Source organism: Mixophyes fleayi, chromosome 1, assembly GCF_038048845.1.
Source record: "Mixophyes fleayi isolate aMixFle1 chromosome 1, aMixFle1.hap1, whole genome shotgun sequence".
Taxonomy (NCBI): Eukaryota; Metazoa; Chordata; class Amphibia; order Anura; family Limnodynastidae; genus Mixophyes; species Mixophyes fleayi.
Genome location: NC_134402.1, coordinates 112,281,898 through 112,307,868, shown reverse-complemented (window position 1 = coordinate 112,307,868; position 25,971 = coordinate 112,281,898). Strand labels below are relative to the sequence as shown.

Genomic DNA, 25,971 nt, shown 5'->3' with positions numbered 1-25,971 from the left:
ATGCAAATGAGAAGGAATATGTCTCTCCCTACCCAAATGAAACTATCAGAAATTATATTTAGCACAGCACCATAAAAAGTCTACGATTGATAAAAGGTTACATTTAAAAAATCATTTCTAGATAAGCCACTTTCCAGCCACCCAGTAAAATCCTAGGGAACAGGATGATTTGATTGTAGATTTCCACTGAATGCTCATTATGCTTCTAGGCTTTTACAACATTTATATAAAAATGATAGAGGTTAGAAATACATATACATTTGTAATAATTTCTCAACATCATCATTGTATCTTTCAGAACTGATTTTATTTATTTATTGAAATAATTATGAATTAGATCATAGGAATTAAGCAGCTCCCTGTGCAGGACCTTTGCCCAACGATCTGTGGCATATGTTCTAAGATACAGTGTATGGCAGCACTGCAGGAGTTAATGTATAGTATGGATGTAGTGGGTGTGCCTTACACTGCTGGGCTTACTGAGAAGCTGTTCTCCCATTCACTCTGACTCTGTCTAATAACATGGCTGCTGACATAGTCCTGCTCGCTGCTGTTTCTCTGCTATCTGCCTGCCAGCTAGGTAAGTGCTTTACTCTGTATGCCAATTGGGCATCCCTAATGCATGCTAGTCACTCAATGGTGAGATCCCCTTATGCTGTGTCTCTCTGGTCAGGGAAACATTTTCTGCAGACTTTACTGAACCTGGTTTTTAGCCTGTTTTCATTAAAAACTTCTGGCTGCAAACTTGGCTCTCCAGGTCAGCGAGACTCTGCACCAGATGTGTTGATGAAAGAGAAAACTTTGAAGCTAGTATATGTTCTTAATCACTACTTCTCTGTGAGCATCAACGTACTGTACAGTAAGTCCCTTTTGATCCAGGTAGGAATTTCCTCTTTGATGTAAGTAACCTGGGTCATTCTCTATGGTATGGGTATTCCTTGGCCATCTGTTCTGTGAAGGGACATACTGGCCTCTGATTCTAATAAATATTCTGTACAAAAAGGTATATCTAGGTCTCGCCCATTATAGACAAATTCCTGCAAAGGAACTTAACAGCAGAAGTGGTTACTCTGAAGTTATACGCCCTAAAGGTGTCTTGAATTATGATAGTATTACTCATATTGCTTATATTTAGCATGCATCCTATGTAAATGCAAATCTCAGGTTTGGTTATTATGCTTGACGAGAGTGTAACTGAGGAAACTATACTACACCACACTACACTACACTGCACTTTACCTAAAATCTGTGTCTCCCTTTGTTATATGCAGACCCAGAGCTCTCTGTATGCTAATGTCATGTTACACTTTTGATATTTATCAACTTTGTAATACTACATGTCTTATTTTCCTGTGATCCTTGAGTAGCTCACACAGATTGTGTTTATCACTCTCTATTTATTTGCAGTAAATATTCCAGTACAGTTCCCTGGCTGGGCATCACCTGTGATTTCCTAACACTGGGATATTACAACCAAGGGGTCTATTTATCAATGGTTTCTAAGCCTTAACTCATTTGGAAACAGCTCTTTCTGCATGATTAAGGCAAATTTTAGTATCGTAGCCATTAACCAATAGACTAATGCTGGACATATATCCTGAGTTAACCAAAGTAACGGTCAGTACTGCTGTACCCATAGGTCTCTATGTGGACAGTGAATTGAGGGAATTTATCAAGCTCAAAAAAGCTTACCTTACCGTTAGCAGCTGTTACCAATGTATAAAGTACTGCTGCCTTGTCTTGGTCATAATAAGCGCAAAACTTAACTCATGGACAATAAGCAAAGTCGGGGAGAGAAGTGATGCTCCGCTCCTCGGCGATACTGTCTGGCAGTGGTAAGAGGAGTTATACCATTTACCAAGCCAATACAGGGTACCCTCGTCTCTCTCTTGCACTCTCTGGAATGGTAACCTTAATTTGGGCTTCCAGTTACAGATTCGTGCACAAAAATAAAATAAACTTAGGGCAGTAGCGTTATTTGTACTGCCACTGTCCTTATTAAATATACTTCCCTAAGCCTATTGGGCTTTTATAAATACCCTTTATACTAAAATTAGAAAAAAATGCCATTTTTGCAAGAGTTAAGGCTTGAAAAATAGCCTTATATTTACATAGGACCCTGACATGCTCCTATATACTAGTTACTGCAATTATTTAAAGGTGTAAATTACTGAAGTAAAAAAAGATGCTACTTATGTGCTGAAGAAGGACAAACAGACAGGTTGATGATGAGTAAACAGATTACATTGATAGTTTTAGCTTTAAGAAATATTTTTATTTGAATCATCAAATAAACAAAAATACATGACATGCATATAACAAACATAATTTTGAGTTCAAACAATGTAAAAAAATACAAATAAATTATTTGTTTTCAATTATTTAAAGATGAACATGAATAAAATGTACCTAATATAAACCTAGAATTCCAACTTTAAAATGAGATAATGAAAAACTTAATGTAAAAAATAAGAATAAATGGATACACTAGACTAGAGCAATTCAGAGATGATTTGTATTTGTGAAGTAAAATAGATATATAGATAAATTAGTGCAAAGGACAAATGTTATGTACCTCATAGGTGGTGGAAGGTAATAAAGGTTTCCGAAATCTCCCCTCTAGACCTTACTTATTGAGTATAACATGACATGACATTTCTATACTCTGTTATAAAGGAAAGTGTTTTCCAGATCAGGACGTAAATATACTGTAACATAGTATTGGTGCTAGAATTTGTACTCACAAGGACTATAAATATTTTGGTAAAAGACACATTTTGAATCCCCCAGCCAAAACCCCTTGCCTGCCCTTAAACCCATAGAAACTAATTTGTTCAGGTATTTCTGGACTTTTTGGTTCATTCAGAGTGTTAAAAGGATTGTCCACTCCTGAATATCAAATAAGTTATTCAGGGGTATAAAAACACGAAACACATAGTTCTAGCTGTACCAGTACTCCTTTCACCAATCCTAGAGGCTATTTTGTCTCTCTGTCTCTTCTGAGACATGGTGTAAATGCTGAAGCCATGTATTTTATATACGTATGCACATACCTGTCCACTAGACCCCACTACTGCTGATATTCAGTATTGTCCCTTCAAGATACCAAATACTAACATTTACACCAACTCCAAAATTAATAACAACTTTCCTTTTTTCACCTACAATACAGCTAGTTCGAAGCTCACTTGTGTATTCATGGCTCTCATGGCAACAAGTGGTAGTCTAGGCTGCATTTATGTCACAGCTTTACATTTCGATCTTTATTAAAATTGATTTATTTATTAATGCAGCTCCTCTGTGACGTGCAAACAGATGGTGCAGAAGGAATCCCACTGAAAGTAGTCATTGGGATTCTGTTCCACCCACTCCCAGGGTGGTGTAAAGATGACTCTGTGGCCACCTCATAACACAGGAATGCTTACAAAAATGTGCACTCAATTTGTCGTAACATTTCAAACAAACAAGTTACTGCAGTGTATCTTCCTGCTCTGCCCGGAATACAGCGAATCTGGGATAGGAAGCAAATTACCTCACCCAGATCCTGGACACCAGAGGGTGAGGCTCATTTATGACCCACAGCTGCAGAAATTTGGAAACAATCGCACCCAAAACTAGTTTTAGTCCATGCAGAAGCTATACCATAAACCACACACACACACACACACACACACACACATATATATTAGGAAAGAAAAATGGAGAGAAAGGCACCTGCAGTATTACTGGAGTCATACACCAATAATAAAACGTGGTAAGTATTCTGCGTACCCAAAAACAGTGAAAGATGGTCAAATCTCTAGTGACCCTCTTGTCACCACATCATCAGCAGTTTCAACTCTTGGAATCTCCCAGTTATAAGTGCTGCTCCGGAAACCATATGAGATAAACAGAAATAACCAGAGATAGTGTAGTAAATGGCGGTCAAAGTAATATAGTGGTAACACCAGAGGATTATTGGCGTACCAGATAGATAATAAATAGAAGCTTATCTGTTTAATTCCACAAGGTCCTGGTATCCCCAATGATTCTGGATGGCCTCAGCCATATTGCTCCAAATAGAAAATGAGGACTATATACAGGGCTGATTAAGGGTTCTGGCCGGCCTAGGCTAATACACCCCTAGCACACACCCCGCCCCCAATGTATAGGCGCATAGGAATACTTCTGAATATGAATGTTCAGGAGTATTCTCCAACATTCAAATTTATACAGATTGTGTCACGTACTTGTTCTTGCTCTTCTCTCTTTCTTTTTGCAGCTTTATTGTCTCTTGCTGGCTTCTGGAAAGTTGGGGTCCTGTTTTGAAAATGCAAAAATTTATTATAATGCAAAATGTTAACAAAACCTGAATGAATAGGTTCTTTAGTTAAATCAAAACACTCCATTGTGTCCAGATAAAACTACCTCATTGTACAGAAATATATAAGCAATATCTGATCATTTGTGATCAGTCAAATACAGACCTCTACCAGCCCCATCTCACTAGTATTTAGTATTCTAGTGATCACTGAGACCACAGAGAACATCCAAGTAACCGCCACACAATGAAGAGATCATGCCCCCCCAAAGCTGCTCTATTTCTTAAACACTCCATGCAGCCATTTTCGCTCCCCCTGCAGCCATTAACCTCACCTACCCAGTGCAGCCATTTTCCTCACCTCCCCCCTGCAGAGATATTCTCCCCCCCCCCCCCCCCCGCGCAGCCATTTTCCTCGACAGTCATTTTCCTCACCCCGTCCCACTGTGGCCTTTTTCCTCACCCCCCTGCAGCCATTTTCCTCAACCCCTGCAGCTATTTTCCTCACCCCATCTGCAACGATTTCCCCCCCCATGTAGCTATTATCCTTACCTCCCCCCTGCAGCTATTTTGCTATTTTCCTTAACCCCCCTGCAGCCATTGTCCTCTCTGCAGCAATTTGCCTTAACCTCTCCCCCCCCAGCAACTATTTTCCTCACCGTCTCTCCCCCTGCAGCCATAATTCACTCCATTCACTCATTCACTTACCTTCATTTCATCAAAGCAATCTTACTCTGGGCAGCCTGCAGGAAGGCTGGGAATAGAATGCTTAGTCAAGACTCATGAGATGACTAGGAGCTCCGTGGCTGAACTGACAGGCAGCTAACAGCATGGGATTTGCTGTCAGGCTGCCTGTCTGTATAGTGACAGTCAGGGCCGCCCCCTTTGGACCAGGGGTGACCCCGATGCCGGACAGTCAGGGAGAGCGGCATTTAAAAAAAAAAAAAGGAAAAAATTTAAATACTGGCAGCGCCGCGCCCTCCTGGGACCCAGCACCCCTGGCTGCAGCCCGATCGGCCTAATGGTTTATCAGTCCCTGACTATATAGTGTTGTGCAGTGGTTCCCAAACTTTTGCAGTTCGCGGCACCCTTAGAGTCTCCATAATTTTTTCAATGCACCCCTCCAAAATAATTACAGAGCAGTCCTATTTTAGAAGTAGTTGGGTCAAAATTTTTTAATAAGTATTTAGGTCAGGACAGAAATACTTATTTAGTTGTATGCAAAAATGCCCCCTCTGCATCCAGACACTCTGCCCCCTCTGCATCCAGACACTCTGCCCCCTCTGCCCTCTCTCACGCTGTCCCCTCTGCCCTCTCTCACGCTGTCCCCTCTGCCCTCTCTCACGCTGTCCCCTCTGCCCTCTCTCACGCTGTCCCCTCTGCCCTCTCTCACGCTGCCCCCCTCCTCTGCCCTCTCTCACGCTGCCCCCCTCCTCTGCCCTCTCTCACGCTGTCCCCCTCCTCTGCCCCCTCTCACGCTGTCCCCCTCCTCTGCCCCCTCTCACGCTGTCCCCCTCCTCTGCCCCCTCTCACGCTGTCCCCCTCCTCTGCCCCCTCTCACGCTGTCCCCCTCCTCTGCCCCCTCTCACGCTGTCCCCCTCCTCTGCCCCCTCTCACGCTGTCCCCCTCCTCTGCCCCCTCTCACGCTGTCCCCCTCCTCTGCCCCCTCTCACGCTGTCCCCCTCCTCTGCCCCCTCTCACGCTGTCCCTCTCCTCTGCCCCCTCTCACGCTGTCCCCCTCCTCTGCCCCCTCTCACGCTGTGCCCCTCCTCTGCCCCCTCACACGCTGTGCCCCTCCTCTGCCCCCTCTCACGCTGTGCCCCTCCTCTGCCCCCTCACACGCTGTGCCCCTCCTCTGCCCCCTCTCACGCTGTGCCCCTCCTCTGCCCCCTCTCACGCTGTCCCCCTCCTCTGCCCCCTCTCACGCTGTCTCCCTCCTCTGCTCCCTCTCACGCTGTCCCCCTCCTCTGCTCCCTCTCACGCTGTCCCCCTCCTCTGCTCCCTCTCACGCTGTCCCCCTCCTCTGCCCCCTCTCACGCTGTGCCCCTCCTCTGCCCCCTCTCACGCTGTGCCCCTCCTCTGCCCCATCTCACGCTGTCCCCCTCCTCTGCCCTCTGTCACGCTGTCCCCCTCCTCTGCCCTCTCACGCTGTGCCCCTCCTCTGCGCCCTCTGTCACGCTGTGCCCCTCCTCTGCCCTCTGTCACGCTGTCCCCCTCCTCTGCCCTCTGTCACGCTGTCCCCCTCCTCTGCCCTCTGTCACGATCCCTCTCATTTTTAATAAGTATTTAGGTCAGGACAGAAATACTTATTTAGTTGTATGCAAAAATGCCCCCTCTGCATCCAGACACTCTGCCCCCTCTGCATCCAGACACTCTGCCCCCTCTGCCCTCTCTCACGCTGCCCCCTCTGCCCTCTCTCACGCTGTCCCCTCTGCCCTCTCTCACGCTGCCCCCCTCCTCTGCCCTCTCTCACGCTGCCCCCCTCCTCTGCCCCCTCTCACGCTGTCCCCCTCCTCTGCCCCCTCTCATGCTGTCCCCCTCCTCTGCCCCCTCTCACGCTGTCCCCCTCCTCTGCCCCCTCTCACGCTGTCCCCCTCCTCTGCCCCCTCTCACGCTGTCCCCCTCCTCTGCCCCCTCTCACGCTGTCCCCCTCCTCTGCCCCCTCTCACGCTGTCCCCCTCCTCTGCCCCCTCTCACGCTGTCCCCCTCCTCTGCCCCCTCTCACGCTGTCCCCCTCCTCTGCCCCCTCACACGCTGTCCCCCTCCTCTGCCCCCTCACACGCTGTGCCCCTCCTCTGCCCCCTCTCACGCTGTGCCCCTCCTCTGCCCCCTCTCACGCTGTGCCCCTCCTCTGCCCCCTCTCACGCTGTCCCCCTCCTCTGCCCCCTCTCACGCTGTCCCCCTCCTCTGCCCCCTCTCACGCTGTCCCCCTCCTCTGCCCCCTCTCACGCTGTGCCCCTCCTCTGCCCCCTCTCACGCTGTGCCCCTCCTCTGCCCCCTCTCACGCTGTCCCCCTCCTCTGCCCCCTCTCACGCTGTCCCCCTCCTCTGCCCCCTCTCACGCTGTCCCCCTCCTCTGCCCCCTCTCACGCTGTCCCCCTCCTCTGCCCCCTCTCACGCTGTCCCCCTCCTCTGCCCCCTCTCACGCTGTCCCCCTCCTCTGCCCCCTCTCACGCTGTGCCCCTCCTCTGCCCCCTCTCACGCTGTGCCCCTCCTCTGCCCCCTCTCACGCTGTGCCCCTCCTCTGCCCCCTCTCACGCTGTGCCCCTCCTCTGCCCCCTCTCACGCTGTCCCCCTCCTCTGCCCTCTGTCACGCTGTCCCCCTCCTCTGCCCTCTCACGCTGTGCCCCTCCTCTGCGCCCTCTGTCACGCTGTGCCCCTCCTCTGCCCTCTGTCACGCTGTCCCCCTCCTCTGCCCTCTGTCACGATCCCTCTCACTCTGCCCCCTCTGCCGCGAGCCAGCCATAGCAAAAGGAAAACAACACATAAACTTACCAATCCGCGCGGCGCCGGGACCCAGCATCCTCCTCTCTCCCGCAGTAATACTGCACTATCAGGCGCCCGCGCCCTTCTCTCCATTTTTCTTTCCTAGGTTTACTTATACTGAATCTACCATCTGGCTCTTGGAGCTGTGGCTGCCACCTTGTAAATAAGGAAGTGCTGGACATTCTGGGAGTAATATAATTAGGATAAGGTTGTCCTGGGCTGAGTGCCACACTGTTATTGTTGTTGTAGATATATATATATATATATATACATAATTACAAATCATCAATCAGCAATAAGTTGTGAACATAAGCAATATGACGTAACACAATCCACGCACTGTCCTCACAGCATGGGAACACCCCCCCCTGGTTATTAATGTAACAGCATACATCTAAGAGCTAATTTGCGACAGAAGCTAGTCTAGTGTCATCAATAATGTTTTTTTTTCTGCAAACAACTGAATAATTACAACAAGATGCCAGCGCTGCTAGCCCGGACCTAGATGAGACAATAAAGAGGGTTGTTTAGGGGAGTATTTACCAGGACATGCTGGCACTTGTGGTTCACTAAGTGCAAACACGCCCTGGCAGCCATGGGTATGCTAGCACTTGATGTACTACACATGCCAACATGCCTAACCACTTTGTCATTATTAACCCACACCTACGGCTCCAGGGGTGTGGGAATAGCTCTTAATGCTACTCAGCACAGGGCTGGTTAATTCTAGAAAGGGGACCCACATCTTTTTGCGCACCTGCTCCTTCTAGCCCAGGGCTAGTTGTCACTATGGCAGGTGGACCTGCTGTAGTGCCATCGGTCTTGGCTGACATAGCCCAATACTGCTATTGGATAATTTCTGGCATTTTCTCCATGCAATGTCACCAGTACTAACCTAGGATGGCAGCACTAGGGCTGGTTTGGCTTTTTATGGGGGTGACACATACCTTGTGGAAGATAAGTGCAGCTCTCAATACAGAGCGAACTACGGGGCACAATTTACTGTTAAGTGCGAATTGCATCTAATTATATATAAGGCCCTGGATGTATTTATAGCCTTTTATATAATCTTAATATTTATTACATTGATTTCTATAATCTTAATACAGCCGTCATTTTGTACCTGTTATTTTCAGATTTGACTGTAGTTCTTTTACAAATACGCCAAGCAATGAAATGCTCATAACGTAGAATAGTAATAAATATATATTATATTTTTCACTGATGACCAAATTGATATATTTATGAGTACAACTCACAAACCAAACCTGTGTACAGTGGAAAATTATAAACAAAAAGAGTATGAATAATATATGATAGCTGCCTCCACTGTGTGTACATGATAGGTCCACTTTACACAAAAAGAGGGATTAGTGCTTTCAAAACAAGCACAATGTGAACTTCATATGGAGCCTTTTATGTTCTAGCATAGCCTCTTATGGTGCTTTATTTAGAGGGGATAGTGGAAAAGCATGTGGACAGTATGATTAAATATGGTCACTTACTGAGAGGTCATATCTCTATGAAATACATATTCTCTCTTACTTCGCCTAGTAAGATCTGTTTGACCGAAGTTGCAAAGTTATTTTAAAAATGGAAAAAGACAAGAACCAGCTTGAGTGCCAAACAAAGACACCATTATTAACAATTACAGCCATGGCCAAAAATATTGGCACCCTTAAAGTTTTTCCTAATTTCTCCCAGAAAAGTGTTGAAATTCAAAAAATATTTTGATATCCACATATAGATTTATTTGGTTTGCAGTGGAATAAAACACAAAAAAACTGCTTATTCCACACAGAAATATTTAAATAGACTGGCCAATATTATTGGTACCGTTTAGAAGCAGTTAGAAATAATTAAGTTTCAAGCAGATGATTCTCCTTCACTTTGAAATGGAATTCACCTGCGTTTAGCAGAGGTTCCTGCAATATAAATATAACCTGTAGGAGAAAAGTTGATCAAAGATTGCAATGTAGGAATGTTTGAATGGTGGAGAAAGCACCTCAATCAACAGCCAATCATATTCAAGCTGACCTTCAGACACATGGTATGAGACTGTCAACTCACAGCATCCATTGCCAATTCAATGAAAGGGGTTTACATGGGTCAAGGCCCAGGAGGGCCCCTCTGCTGAGAAAGACCTAAAAGAGCCAGACTATAGTTTACAAAACACATCTGAACAAGCCATATTCTGTCTGGGAGAATGTCCTGTGGAAATTGAGCCTTTTGGTAAAGCATATCATCCCTATGTTTACAGAAAGCAAAATGAAGCTATCAAAGAGAAGAACACATTCCCTACAGTCAAACATGGGGAGAGTTCAGTCATGTTTTGGGCTTGCTGTGCAGCATCTGGCACTGGGTGCCTTGAATGTGTACATGGCATCGTGAAATTTGGAGATTACACACAATATTGAACCCAGTATCAGAAAGTTGGGTCTCCCTCAAAAGTCAGCAGGACAATGACTTCAAACATACTTCAAAAAGCACCCAAGAAGTGGCCAGATCTAAATCCCATACAACACAGAGTGGGCCATACTGCCAGTAGACAGGTGCAGGAAGCTCATCCACACAGGCTTGACTAGAGAACAAGTAGCCAGGGCTGAAGTCCTGGGGCCCGGTGGGCACAAGCTAGTCAGAAAGAAACATTGATAAACAGTTCGGTGATGGCAGAGAACACAAAGCTGACGTCTGTGATGGCAGAGAACACGAAGCTGACCTCTGTGATGTCACCAGCTGCAGCGACCAATCCCGTGGGCAGGTCAGGTATCGGGGTGTTTAGTAGCTGTTTTGGGGCAGATGTTTCATGTTATCCCACTGCTGAGTAAGTAGCTTTGAATAAACAGGGAGGATTAAGAGAAAGTCCTGTAGTCCTGGACCCGTGATCACTGTTCACAGCCCTGCATCCATGGCTATATCATCATCATCATCATTTATTTATATAGAGCAACTAATTTCACAGCGCTGTACAGAGAACTCATTCACATCAGTCTCTGCCCCATTGGAGCTTACAGTCTAAATTTCCTAACACACACACACAGACACCTAGAGAGAGATTAGGGTCAATTTGATAGCAGCCAATTAACCTACTAGTATGGTTTTTTTTGGAGTGTGGGAGGAAACCGGAGCACCTGGAGGAAACCCATGCAAACACGGAAGAACATACAAACTCCACACAGATAAGGCCATGGTCGGGAATTGAGTTCATGACCACAGTGCTGTGAGGCAGAAGTGCTAACCACTTAGTCACCGTGCTGCTATAGGAAGCGGTTGATTGCAGTTATTTTGACCAAATTCTGTGCAAACAAATATTAAGTCTAAGGTGTCAACAATTGTGTCAATGATATTTTTTTCATTTTATAATTTAAAAGGATCTAAAGTATTAAAACCAAAAACAAATGTTCTTTATATTAACAGAAAGAATTGCAAAGACCAAATACTGTTGGTATTTTTAATTTATGCTTAGAGAAAATTGTGATTTATTTTTAAAAAAGTGCAAGAGTGCTACTTACATAGTGTCAGCATACTCCATAGCACCTTACAATTAGGGATACACACAGTAATAAAACAAGACTAGGGGGTAAATGTATGAACATGCGGGTTCTTCAACACCTGCGTGTTCGGCGATTAAATTTCAAGCGGCGCTGCATTGGAAATGGGAAACTTCCTTTTCCAATGCAGCGCCGCTTGAAATTTAATCGCCGAACACGCGGGTGTTGAAGAACCCGCATGTTCATACATTTACCCCTGGGTGGCAATAGACAAAGTGGTACGAGGGGCCTGCTCACAGGCTTACAATCTATAAAAGTGAGTAATTTGGCCAAGCGTGTGGATACACAAATTGCACTGAACTGGTTGGCTAAACAAAGCATGTGTGCTTAACTGACCTCACATGAGTGGTAGACAAAGTTATCATTTCACCCACTTCTTCATTCTACCAGACCAAGGGCTAGATTTACTAAACTGCGGGTTTGAAAAAGTGGGGATTTTGCCTATAGCAACCAATGCGATTCTAGCTGTCACTTTGTAGAAAGTACTAAATAAATGAAAGCTAGAATTTGATTGGTTGCTATAGGCAACATCCCCACTTTTTCAAACCCGCTTCTTAGTAAATCTAGCCCCAAATCTTGTTCAATTTGACCAGATTTTGATGGTGTAATATAATACTTTTTGGAATCCACACAAAATATAATAATTATCATATTTGGCCAAAAGTAACCAAGCTAACCAATCAAAATTGCCCTGTGTGCGTACAATTGAAGCCCATTCATAGCACTGATACAATCATTTATTATATTATATAAGACCATTTCACATTCTATATAGACTATTGGATTTAGGTGTAAATAGACGTTTAACACTTTTCTTGATGCATGAATGAATAAAATATAAATGTTACCTGTCTTCCTCAAAACAATATCAATTTATTAAATGAATACAATAAATGCGTATATTCTATTTTGTACAAATTCATTTTCTTAATTTGTTATTCTAATGAAATATTGTATTCAACTTGTCTGCTTGTTAGAGGCCACGTTACAGTCTAACAGATTATATAATACTGTTTTATTGCAGCCCATTTTGCCAGCCTGGTAGGAAAGTCCAGAATAAAACACAAGGTGATACCTCCCGCTGTCACTGGATCCCCAGAGTTTGAGAGAACCTTCAGAGCACAGTATGTAAATGGGAAGAATAACAAATTATATATATATATATATATATATATATATATATATATATATATATATATATATATATATACACACACAAGTTAACCCGTGCATGATACTTATGCATTCTAGTCAAATCAAGCTACTTAAGGTGTTAAAAAGGTTCTTGTCATGCATTTGGGGCTAGGCCAGGCCTCCTCAGGGGAAGAGCGTTACTTCCCGACGTAAGCGCCCTTTTTTAACGTGGTTTTGTCCACATGTCACCACCTCATCATTCTTCTCCATCACCGCATCCTTCATCTTCATCGCCACATCCTTAATCTCCATCGTCTTACTGTTCTAAAACCTCTCGATACACAACGTTTCTGCTAAACACCTTATCGCTGTGCTCAATCAGTCTTTCTTGAAGGGCAGTATTCATAACCTGCACTTTCACATCACTGCTTCTCCGTACTCGTGAAAATGCGACATACAATTGTCCATGACCAAACAGGCTCTGGTAAAAAAAATACCCACACGGTCAAGAGTTTGACCCCTCAACTGGTAAATTTAGCCTTTACTACCCCTCCCACGGGGGGAAGGGGGTATGATGGGAGTTAACTGACTTCACTATTATAATTTTTTTGTCAAATAATGTCAGTATACCAAATTTCAAGTCAATTGGATGAGCCTTTTCTGAGAAAATATTTTTTTCCACACATACACACACACACTAACACACGCCGCCAGGCTTATATATGATTTTCCTAAAGTAATTGTGTTGCATCGCAAGTGTGTTGCGAATAGACTGCCAGTAAAACAAAGCAGGATAGGGAGGCATTCCTTTATTTTCCTAGTGTTTATTTCACACTGCCTCTTCTACATGGCTCATTGCAGATCATCCACCCCTATCATTAGATTAAGCATTTACATTTACATTTTCCACTGACATACTGCTCTGGTGTTAGGCTCAGTTATATAAACCTTTTTTAGAAAGTCGTGTTTCCGCCTACTTTTCACTTCGAAAAAGTGTGTTATCCATCTACTTATAGACTTTCAGACGAGTCATTTTTATTTTTGGACAATGCCACCATTTTTCTTGTGTATTCAGAGTGTTTTAATGCCAAATTAATGCTGAATATAACACTGTCAATTATTATCTGCCCCGACCAGGCTTATCCATTACTGTCTATTAGGAATCTGCTGGCGTTATATAAATAAATGTTGATGATATAGAATTCATGACAAGCATCATTTGTAATACTTGTGTAAGTTTTTTGCAAAACATGGGAACGATGGGCAAACCATTTTACTGCTCACTTACTTTTCACATTTAGCTATCGCAGGCCATCGTCCTTAGAGGTTGGCTGATTCGATTCTTTTCCTCATGTCACTTAGATAATTTCCTTCCTCCCTCCATCCTAACCCCACTTTTGTCCCTAGTTTCCATTTTCCTCCTTATCCCATCTATCTTCTTATGAAAAACCAGTCAGCACTTCATTGTGTTATTGGTTTTATTACAATATAACTGCAATTATCTCTGGTCACGTTATTGATGTATGGCCTGTACTTCGATTCTTTGCTTCCACTTAACCTTTTATTTACTGGACACTGGCAGGCAAGAGAGTATTCCATTAACAAGACCAGAGTCTGCACACAATATAGCAGGTTCAGCAACAAGAAAACATCACTGGCAGTGAGCACAGGTCTCCATGCCCTATAAAGGACAGGGAGCCAATCACAACCCTGCTACAATTCACACCACAACCATTAGTATGATTTCCATACTTTTATTTTAACTGTGCATTCCTTGGATGTCCAACATTTAGCAACTGAGTATAAAATTGTTATTATATATGTATATTGTTTATTCACTTCATTTTACTTATGCTTTATAATTGTGATACCTCTGCTAATATTACTTATTACTTTATGCACCCCTCTATAAAAACATTTCAGTAGTTGATATTTGTTATGTGATTTTGGGTCTGCTGAAAGGGTCTTAGGGGTAAATTTATCAAGCTGCAAGTTTCCAGCATGTTACGTGTCTCTTTTTCATGTCACTTGCACTCATCTTCCCTAATGGCAAATTTTTACTCAGTGAAAAGAAGTTCCACTTATATGTTTAAATAATTAGAGGGAACATTGATTTCCAGCACCTCTGGGCAGTCAGATAATTCAAGTTATTTTGCAGAAGAAATAGACTGTGCATATAAACATGTGTAAAATGGGGAACACTTCCCTAGGTGAGCCTCCTCCATCCTCTCCAGTATATTTAAATAATCCTGTCCTGCGATTACAAGTTTTACTTTTCCATTTAAATGTAAAACTACAGAATTTAGCAGGGAATGCCCCCAAACTCCTGTATCCCAGTGGCAATCTCCATTTTGGGAGTTCAGTCCCAGGCAAGATTATTTCACAAGAAAAGTCTCCATGGAGTATATTTACTAAACTGCAGGTTTGAAAAAGTGGAGATGTTGCCTATAGCAACCAATCAGATTCTAGCTGTCATTTTTTAGAATGTACTAAATAAGTAACTAGAATCTGATTGGTTGCTATAGGCAACATCTCCACTTTTTCAAACCAGTAGTTTAGTAAGTATATCCCCAGGTCTCCAACCCCATTCTGCCTGATGGGGAGCTTGTGATTGCTGAGCAGATTTGTGTTCATTTGAAATGTGGAAACCTTAATGCACATTTCCGCTACAATGCTGTGTTGTCTGCAATCTGATCCGGTATTAGGCTTCATAAGGATGAACACCCAACTAAGTGAGAGTTTGAAATGGCAAGTCAGAGACTGTTCATGTTGAAACAGAAAGATAAACATAGGAGGTGAGACGCCCTTTTTTAGTGTTAGCGGGGTTAAGGTGATTACCACAGCAAGTGTCTCTGTCACCAAAGATCCTGCAATACACACATTGCCCATCCCATTAGGCCAGAGGTGCTCAAAACCAGTCATCAAGATGTACCAACAGGTTATGTTTTCAGGATTTCTGTCTGTATAAACAGGTGGGATAATTACTAACCCAGAAAAATAAACTAACTCACCTGTGCACGATTAAAGAAATCCTGAAAACATAAACTTTTGGTCATTTTTTGAGGACTGAGTTTGGGCACCTCTGCTCCAGGCCTTTACCCATAAACAAGTCCTGTGGTAGATTATAATAAGGGTATTTGGAGTGGTAACTCTCTACAAGGCCCCAGGTAATCTCTGTAGTAAAATTATAATCTTGCAATTAGGATTTTGCCTTATAGTCCATATGAGATGTTTGCTATTTAATGCAAATAAAACATGAGGAATACTATATTAAAACACTAGGACGAGTGACTTCCTGCATATGTTCATGAAATTTTAATTCCAAGTGGATTATGAGAGTTTCTGTGCACAATAAAGTCCCAGAACACAGAGTTGTAATCTGCTACTGAACATGGTGTAATCTCATAGTAATAGCATAATAATTATGAAGTCAGTTTGTCTATGCAGTTTAATTTAACCAAACCTCTCCAGTAAACCATATTCAAAATGATAATCTTCAAACCCCATTTCTCTGTAAACATAAGGTAAAAGAATAACTAAGCAAGTACATTGTAACACAAGAGTTAGCCATATACTGTATCTTCTATTCTAATTATGGAACTGGCTGAATAACAGATTTTACAGACTATTAACAATCTTCTCTTCTGCAGACAGAACTGTATTGAATTCTATGCAATGTTCTTGGTTGATCTTTGGGCTGCAGGCTACTTCTTTAATCAAGGTAAAATCTTCACCAGGTACTTGCATAGAGCTGTGAAAATAAATAGTGTCTCAGAATAAACCATAATATAATACTATAATTAAAAATTAAAGTTATATAATGTGAAATAAAAGCTTTTTTGAAGTCACCAAAGTGTTCTATAACCATATAAAAGATAACGGCTCTAGGCAAAACAAGGAAATTAAAGAATTCAGTGTTTGTTGTTACCTTTCTAATATGTTTTTGTATGCTATTTTTTTTTTGTTATTTTGCTTTATAAAGAGATGAAGGAAAAATCTCACACCGCTGTTTTGTCAGAATATTCTGTCATCCTTGTTGAAGAGAGGAATGAACAGGGGACCTGGTTTCATTCCTCTCTTATATAACCTCTTGTATGTACAACTGTGTAATCAATGTTATCTTTGCCAGCCTCTATGTTGTAAAACACTGTGGTGAAAGATATCACGATTAAAATAATAAGCGTTAGAATGTTTGGGCAGTGGTAATAATGCAGTTTCCAGATAGGTAATTATATCTTGGTATGGGGCAGCACTGTAACTATAGGGCTTTGACACAGTTTACAGCAACCCAGATGATGTCCAGTGGTGAATTTAACACTGTTGCTGGGCCAATGGCAGGAGAGGTGCCAGGGGGCGGTTGGAGTATGATAGTCTGTTTCTCAAAGTTTTGGGATGCCTATAGGGGAAACAACTGCTAGCTCTAGAATAGCTTTTTTAAAATGTATTTATTAAGGGGGACTCGGTGACATAAGGTTCAGAGTTGATGACAGTCACGTTTGACAGTCATGTAATACTATCATTCTCTGTGAATGTGACATAATCCCGTCAGAGAGGTCAGGGATGACGCTTATATGAACATTGTACTAGGGGAGATGGTAATACAATCTAATTGGGGGCGTCTTCCAGGAGCAGGTAATGGATGTCTGTAGCAGCAAGTCATAATGGTGGAAGATAGTGAAAAAAGCCTAGCAGGGAACAAGCAACAAGACGGTCTATCTAGCCCTTAGGAAAAGCAAGATATGTTGGTATCATTTGAGGAGGTTTTTCACCTTAGGGGTAATTAGTCTATGGATCAGTTCACCTAGTGAGGTGGTGATGGCCAATTCATTACATTAAGTTAAAAACAGATTTGGATGTCTTTGTTAACAAGAAATGTTAACAAATCTCCAGCTATGATTATTAGACTGGATTACTGGGTGGTTGATCCAGAGAATTAATCGGTTAGGCATTTAAAGGGTCAGAAAGGATTTTTTCCCACAGCAAGGAAAATTATACACTTGCATCCAATTACCATATAGGAATAAAATATGTTTATACTGTCTTAGTTATATATCGCCTCTCTGATTTAAGTATTGTATTTATCACATTTATATGGTATGGTGTCATGTGAATGTTAGGTGGAAACCCCTCTCCTGTCAGGTTGTGGTTGACAATGTTCTAACGTGAGAATGAGAAGATGGAGGGGCAGACATGGTTAGAGAAGTGGAGAAGTTTCAGATTTGTTTCTCCTTAAACTCCTGTTACTCTCTTCACCCCACCCTCTAGGTCTTGTCTGGTTGGTTTATTTTTATAATATTCTAGGGCTTTGCTTAGATTTAGGTGACTGATCTGCTTTTTAGCCAGTCTACAGTCAGCTGTATGTTTAATGTTGGTGATTAGGAATAGTATTGGTGGTTTGTTGAAACAACTTGTAATCAATTAGGCAAGTAGTTGGGATGGAGGAGAGGAGGGTACTTATGAACTTTGGAGTTCTGCAGTTCTCAGTTGGTCTAGACCAGTGATGGGAAAACTACGGCCCGCGGGCCAGATCCGGCCCACATAGAGGTTCTATCCGGCCCGCCAATATTTTAAAAAATTTCATTCAAATATGCATAAAACTATTAGGGCCGACCCTATGTGTCAGAACCTTAATTTTTATGCCTTCCCGGCTATTTCCTCCATTACACATCATCCTCCTTCCTAAAAGGACACTTTGTATGTCAATCACTCAAACACCTGCCCGCCCCCTAATGGCTGAAAGTCATGTGAGAAGAGATGGGCTGGGCCATATACTAAGGCGGATTTCGATTGGCTGCTGTGTTGTCAGTTAGTGGCTCACCAGAATGACGGATCTGCAACAACCTGCTGAGATAAGTGCTGTGTCTGTACGATCGCTGCACTTATACAGGTAACACTGCTATATAACACCCTCCAGTCCCATTCAAAAAATTTGTATTATATATTTCGATATTTGAGTTTTTTAATAAATTATATTCGCCCGCCTAAAGTTTTTCTTTTTTATTTGGCCCGCTCCTGACAAAGTTTGCCCATCACTGGTCTAGACCAAGGGTAGGCAACCTGCGGCTCTCCAGGTGTTGTGAAACTACAATCCCAGCATGCCTTGCCACCTATCTGCTGGTTATTTACTGGCAATGCATGCTGGGACTTGTAGTTTCACAACACCTGGAGAGCCGCAGGTTGCCTGCCCCTGGTCTACAATGATGGTTACTCTTGTTTTGTCTTAGCCTACACTTTAGATTTATATGAGTATTTATACGATATTGTATTTTTTTACTTGGATGCAAGAATAGAAATTAAAAGTATTAGTTAGAAGATAAAGAGCTTTATATTAATTTTAATTTTGCCTCTTTTATTTCCGCTTTCACCCAGTCAAATATAGTTAGTATTGGGTGATTGACATAAATACTGTATGTGTGATTCATTTTGAGCATACAGTATTGTTTTCCATTGGTCTATGGCAGTGTGGGCTAACCTGCGACACTCCATGTGTTGTGAAACTACAAGTCCCAGCATGCTTTGCCAATATATAGCAGCTTATTGCTGGAAAGGTATGCTGAGACTTGTAGTTTCACAACACCTGGAGTGTCACAGGTTAGCCAACATTGGTCTATGGCAACAAAACTCTCAATATGGCCCTGGGTGTGCACGCTGTGCAGGTATGTCTGCAGACTTTCCATGTCTTTGTATGTTAATTAGCGGGATAGGTAGAAGGAGAAGGCGCTGAAAGCATTTGTACTGAGAATGAGCCCATGGTCCAACATTCTACTTTATTTCAGTGTCCGTTCCATATGCTTACCGTTGTATTCAATAATTTGAGGTCATTTTTAATAAAATATATTTAATCAATATAAATGGTGGGGGTTATTTCTTTTCCCGCTGCTCATCCCTGATGTAACACATATGATACCATAGAGTAGGATAGGATAGATCCTAGCATGTATCTGCCTCTGCTGCTTTCCATCTGTGTTTGTGTGGTTATAATAGCGAGCCAGTTGACATATTCACATAGTACATGTAAATATTTAACCCTCTTATATCTTTGCATTTATATAGGTATGTGGCGTGTTGTCAACAGTGTATTATATATTTGTCTGTATAATCCTGTAACCTGCTTTTAAGGATATTGTGTATAAATGTATTTATAACTTGTAAGAACAGGTTTTATATAAGCATCTATCTTTTTTTATTTCACTATATAATTATACCGCAAACCCCTTAACTCTTCGCCCAAGACTAGTACATCTATTTTTTCTCTTGTACTCACCTTCAGTGCTAACTTTTCCTGTGACCAACTGTGGATGCGACCACTATGGGGTTCCGCAATTCCTGGACATCACTCCTTCCTCCTTGAGGAGCACTCTTTGCAGTCAAAAGGGCTGAGTGGAGACCTCTTCTGAGCCGGTGTGGGTGCCAAACCGAGCATGCTCAAGAGGCTCCCACTCTACTCTTTTGAAACCATGTGGGGGCGTACGCCCCTACCCAAATATTGATATGGTCCCTGGTCATGCACTGTTCCGCCCCTGGTTGGGGAGTTGCACAGACCTCGACTGAGGATCCAAAGGCAAAGTGGGATCTGACTCAAATAACAATACTCTTCAGATTAAATAAGTGCCGTGGCCAACTGATCAGAAGACAGCTGTCATTTGAGTCATTGTATCTGAACCTTCCTCTCATTCTGCTTTGCAGCAGTAGTCCCAATAGCACAATGAGTACTAAATTGCAGCCTCAAATACACTGTAGTAACTTATAAACAAGTGTAATTTATTGAAACATTAATATCTACAAGGCATGCATATTCCACATTGCTCATCACGGACATTATGTTGATAAGATAAATTTATATTTTACGACTTCAGATAAAACATTGTTGCTCTTTGGCTTTCATTTCAGAACTAGCATCACTCTTCGGCTTGCTTTACGTTTATGGACGTCACCTGTACTTTAATGGATATACGCAGTCTACTAAGGGCAGGTATGTTGGTGTCAGCTACTTGTGGCAACTTCACTTGCACTTATTGTATCAGGTAATCAATTGATGTGAAAAAAATACTACACAAAATAGTACCTAAAGACCTAATTTCTAGTGTGTTCTTATCCTAATCGACATTATCTACAAAAAGCATCACTATAATAGACATCCTGAGCCGAAAATAACAATTTCTGAAACTCCAGCCTGAAATAAGGCTCTGGTGGGACTCCATGTAGAGAAAACACTTACACTCTGCAAGTGGAACATCTAATTAGAAGCTCAAGTGTGGCAGCAAGAGGTCAATGTTGTCTGGTGTCACATGCCACTTCCTATTGTATATCCACAGTGGTCACAGTGTATAATAAGCTGGGCAATGTATGTTAGGGAATTTAGACTGTAAGCTCCAATGGGGCAGGGACTGATGTGAGCGAGTTCTCTGTACAACGCTGCGGAATTAGTGGCGCTATATAAATAACATGATGATGATGATCACTGTTCCTAGCCACAGTTCTGCATTATTGAAAGCTGATCTTTGTATTTTTTTTGTCCAGCTATATGAAATTTTTCCATGTAGGTTTCCCCCAAGTAATCAGTAAAAGGCCATTTGCTATAAAACCAGCCTCATCCAGTGCTGCACTTTAGCTACAGACTTACTGGCTGAGCAGGTTTGTCAGTGCACACACTCTTATGTATGTGCCAGCAACCATGCACAGCACTTGTTGTTAGGAGAGCCTATAAGCCTGGAGATACAGTGCAATGCTAGATGAGAACAGATAGGGGATATATTTATTATCATTAGATGTACTGTACAAAGTTATTTATTAATGGGTAGCCCACATGTCACTAATTCCTGTAGATGCTCTCCTTAAATTATTCACATTTTCAATTACCATTTATTACATAGACTTATTTAAAACCATGGTGAAAACAGATTAACAATTATCTTTGATCAGTCTAGTGCAAGTTGGACTAATTAAAGCATTTTTATATATATTGCTCTATCTCATCACCATTTGTATTCTTTAAAGTACGTACACCTTGTAGTATTGCACCACATTTGCAATACACACACATCATTAATTTAACCATTGTGCACATTTCTGCATTTCTTATGCCGCTTTCAATAACTATAATACAAATTGAACCATATTATATTTAAATCTTCACTTCTACTTACATGGTTTTCATATAGGATCTTCATCTATTTCCTTTTTAAAGAAAAGTTGTAGTAGTATTTTAGCAGATCCGTATTCTCATTTCACATTTCAATTTTGTTGAGCTGTCAGTATTTTTAATATATTATACATTCACATACAACTGTCCTGATTTTGACAGGACAGTTCCGATTTGAGTTTGTCCAGACTCACGGGAATTTGGAAAGTATGTGCCCCCTCACCATGATGCAGGTGCCTTTTGGCGCTTGCAATTCAAGGATGTTTATTTGGGAGGAAAATGTTTGTGGGTGGGCCTAGCACTTCAAAATCACAAGGCCGTCCAAGGACTATCTTCATTATGGCGTGGACAAACCCCTAACATGATGTGACCATGCCCCTGCCCCTGAGGTGTGTCTGTGTCCTGATTTGATCGTTTTAAATGTTGTGTGTTAGGATTATATGGTAAAGATGGAACCAAATCGTGGGCAAATTACCAATATATGTTCATATAATATGAGTACTCAATACAAATATGTCTGTCAAACTAAGTTAACACTTATTTCATCTTTCTCTCTAGGCTGAAAGGATTTGCTGTGACCAAGATGGCGCTGATATTGCTACTGGTCCTATCTGTGACTGGAATCACTAACTGCCTCTTAGACAAATACCTGCACTTGAATCTTCTGACTAAAATACGTCACAGAGTACTAGGATGAGAAAGCATGTAACTGTTTGTGAACATATATATTTTGTGTAAGTGTTTTTTTTATTATCATTACTTTGTACTAAATTGGAATTACTGATTTTCAGCCATCTTGTTCTGTGGTGTCACTGTGCCATTCAGGTTCCATGGTTGAACCTAACTCAGAATAGGCAGCATGAGATAACATTTAGAATGACAAATTGGGTTTAATGCCAAGGAAAGAAGGAGAGAAAGGAACATTGGTAACAGTACTTTGAAATGAAATCTAAAATGGCGTTGGGCTTCAACTGCTCTCCACCATAGACGAGCGATTCAGTTTGATGTTTTCAAAGTTTGGACCAAATTTCTTGTGATTTGCCTGTTGTTAATTTATTCCAACCCCCAATAGGTCTCTTGTGACACTTTATTCTACCTCATGGCCAGGTCATTATGCTCAGTCTATACTTGTATTACTTTTTAATCTTTCTGCTCACAAGTCCTATGTTTGGTGAAATTAGAAACTGATCCAGTCCACATATGAGGCCATACTGGTCTTTAAAGCCAGTTGATTCGTGATCAAGACAAATATCTGATTCTTATCATGTAGTCAGCTTAAGAAAGTATCCTTCCACAAACCTATTTCTGAGAATACGATTATTAGGCAGCCCGTCACCCCATTACCCTCCTAGAGCTGAATGTATGACATGGGCTACCTAAGAACATGCTAAGGCCAGCACAGTTCTGATGGAAGGACAGAAAGAATTCTGTGTTAGTCACTTACACACAGGAGGGTTTTCTCTCCTTCATGACCAGAGCAGTTGTTATGTTTTTGAGATTTGTCTTTCAGTGGAAATATTTTTTAGATTTCTTAGTCTATCCAAGAAAATTTTATTTTGATTGTTCTATACAGGTAATGCTTTCTCTTGGTAGTATACTGGAATAAGTATATTTTATGCGCTTTATATGGGGAAAAATAATAATAAAATTCTGTTATTTTTCCCAAAGCTACTTTTAAACAATTATTGCAGCCCTGGAAATTTACTCAAAAATATAAGCAGCTAATCCTCCAGAGTGGAAGGCAACCAAATTTGTATACTTTGTGTGAGGTCTGACAGTTATAGGGCCTGGTGAACAAAATACACATTTTTAGTTTTAGCCTTTTATTCTCTTGAAGCTACCGTTGTGGCCAAAAATATTGACAGCCTGGCACTTTTTTCCAAATAACTCACAATTGCCTCTAAATGTAAGGTGACATTAACAACAGTATTTGGTCTCCACAATTTTCTATCTTTTAATATACATAACCACTGTATATCCTTTTAAATCAGAAAATGAAAATAAATGGCACTGACAAAATTATTGACACGCCAGACTTAATATTTGGTAGACTTAATATTTACTAGACATAATATTTGGCCTTGGGTCAAAAGAACTGCAACCAACTGCTTCCTATAGCCATGGATGAACTTCCTGCACCTCTCTGCTGGCAGATTGGTCCACTTGTGCTAACTGCTCCAGTTCTACAGGATTTACATCTGGACATTGCTGACCACTTCAGAACATTCCAGTGTCTTGTTTTGAACCATTCCTGGGTGTTTTTTTGAAGTATGTTTGGGGTCACTGACCTGCTGGAAGACCCATGACCTTCAATGGGACCCAGCTGTCTGACACTGGGTTCAACTGAGCTCCAAAATGGCCTGGTAATCTCCAGGTTTCATGATGCCATACACAGTTCAAGACACCCAGTGCCAAATGCAGCACAGCAACCCCAAACCATCATGGACCATCATGTTTGATTGTAGGAAGGTGTTCTTTTCTTTTTGCTTTTGCTCTGTAACCATAGGAATGATGTGCTTGACCAAATAACTACCATTTGGTCTCGCCTGGCCACAGCACATTCTCCCAGTAGCAGTTTGCCTTGTTTTTGCAAACTTCAGTCATGGTGTCTTACGTTGCTCTCTCTGTAGCGATTTCCTCCTGGGCCTCCTACCATATGCTTCCCTTGCATTGAGTTGGCAATGGATGGTATAAATGTATCTGTAGGACAGCTTGACTCTGCTTGGCAGTTGATCAAGGTACTTTACCACCATTTGAACTATTCGGTGCTGCAATTTTCAATAAAGTTATCTCTTTAAGGGAGGAAGGCTACAGTGCCGTAGGCCTTAAATCTCCCACGTACAGTGCAAACGGGAACATAAAGGTCTCTGGAGATTGATTTGTAGCCTTGAGATTGTATCAAATCATAGACAATCTTCTGTCTGATAAAACAGGAGAATGAGTTCTTTTGTCTATTAAAGCTTGTTTAATTATACCTATATTTCAGGCACCTGCTACTGACCACAGGTGAGTTCAGTTCCAAAATAAAGGAGAATCACCTGCTTGAAATCTAATTATTTCTAACTACTTCTAAAAGGTGCCAGTAATTTTGTCCAGTTTATATAAGGGTTTCTGTGTGGAATAAGGTACAACTTACCAGTAAATGTTTCTGCTTTTTGGGTTTTATTCCACTGAAAACCAAAGGAATACATATGTGGAATCCAAAATATTTTTTCATTTCAACAGTTTTCTCATTAGAAAAAACGGCAAGGGTGTGAATTTTTTTGTCCAACCCGGTATATGACAACCGTACACAGTATCAGTGTGCAAAAATCCTTAGCTTGGCAGTAAGTGTGAACCGGGCTGGGAGTGGTTGGGGATTTGGTGATATTTGTTATAGGTTTGGAACAGCATACAGTCTGTGTGACATTCAAGTCTATGACACTCATGCAAAATGCATTAATAGGTGGTACAAATTGGGATGGGGCTATTTACACTGTAATTTAGAGTTAAGCTAGTGGACGACACTTTCCAACTCTAAATCTGCAGCCTTGGCAGCGCAACATGGGTTTACCAAGGTACAAGACTGCAACTTCTAGCTGGTCTTACTCTAAATGAATGAAAATTATATAAATGCTAATTCGGGAGTAACAAACAGCTCAAGATTATATGAAGGGTTTTTTATCACGTTTCATGAAATTAACATTTTCTGTTGAAAAGCTAAAACAAAACACCAGGATGTTCTTGTCATAATAACCAAAAAACTATGTCTGTGGCACTTATCTCTATAAAGGGGTGCTCGGTTATTAATTAAGGTTGTATTGACTCACTATGCACTTACTCTTGTTTGTTCTATGATATTGTTTTTGGCTCTTCCTAATACCCGTGGCTTGGGTAATTTATTTTTAGTTATATATAATGTGTGCATGGTCTTTCTTATATCATACTTTCTTACAAAAGTTTTGTTAACTTTGAAAAGTAAAGTTGTATTTTGCAATTTACATTACTACTTTTAATGTACATTTATATTGTTTCAAATAAATACACTTTTCTAGCACACTGCAGCAGTGATTTTTCTTAAAAATGTAGTGGAAATATGACATCAAAATAAAGGAAAACAAAATAAATCAATATTTTTCAAATGGAATGTATTTCTGGTCATATATACAAGTTGCACTAGTCGGATAATAGAGGTGATTACTTTCAACAGCAGCAGAAGGTGGTGATATGTGTAGGCAGTTCTAGCTGTAACATTTTTAAGGTTCATTTCATTTGTGTCACCACACGTTTTTCTTCCTGCATAACTGGCCAGAGAGAGAACAGCATAGAGCCAATCAGATCATGAGACTGTTCACAGCAGCAGGAGAGGAGCGTGGGAGG

General features: G+C 41.5%; 1 protein-coding gene across 1 annotated transcript; it reads left to right on the top strand.

The window, feature by feature from the left end:
• The first annotated feature begins 496 nt into the window (after positions 1-496).
• MGST2 (microsomal glutathione S-transferase 2) lies at positions 497-25,648 on the top strand. Its single transcript, XM_075199597.1, has 5 exons — positions 497-580; positions 12,361-12,460; positions 16,121-16,191; positions 20,361-20,442; positions 22,171-25,648. Exons 1-5 carry the CDS (start codon positions 523-525, stop codon positions 22,307-22,309), a joined length of 450 nt encoding a protein of 149 aa, XP_075055698.1. The 5' UTR covers positions 497-522; the 3' UTR covers positions 22,310-25,648.
• The last annotated feature ends 323 nt before the right edge of the window (positions 25,649-25,971 follow it).

Coding starts and splice junctions, on each gene's coding strand:
- MGST2 (XM_075199597.1), top strand. CDS start 523: ATGGCTGCTGACATAGTCCTGCTCGCTGCTGTTTCTCTGCTATCTGCC. Junction 16,192..20,360: donor AGGCTACTTCTTTAATCAAG/GTAAAATCTTCA, acceptor CTTTCATTTCAG/AACTAGCATCACTCTTCGGC. Junction 20,443..22,170: donor ACGCAGTCTACTAAGGGCAG/GTATGTTGGTGT, acceptor CTTTCTCTCTAG/GCTGAAAGGATTTGCTGTGA.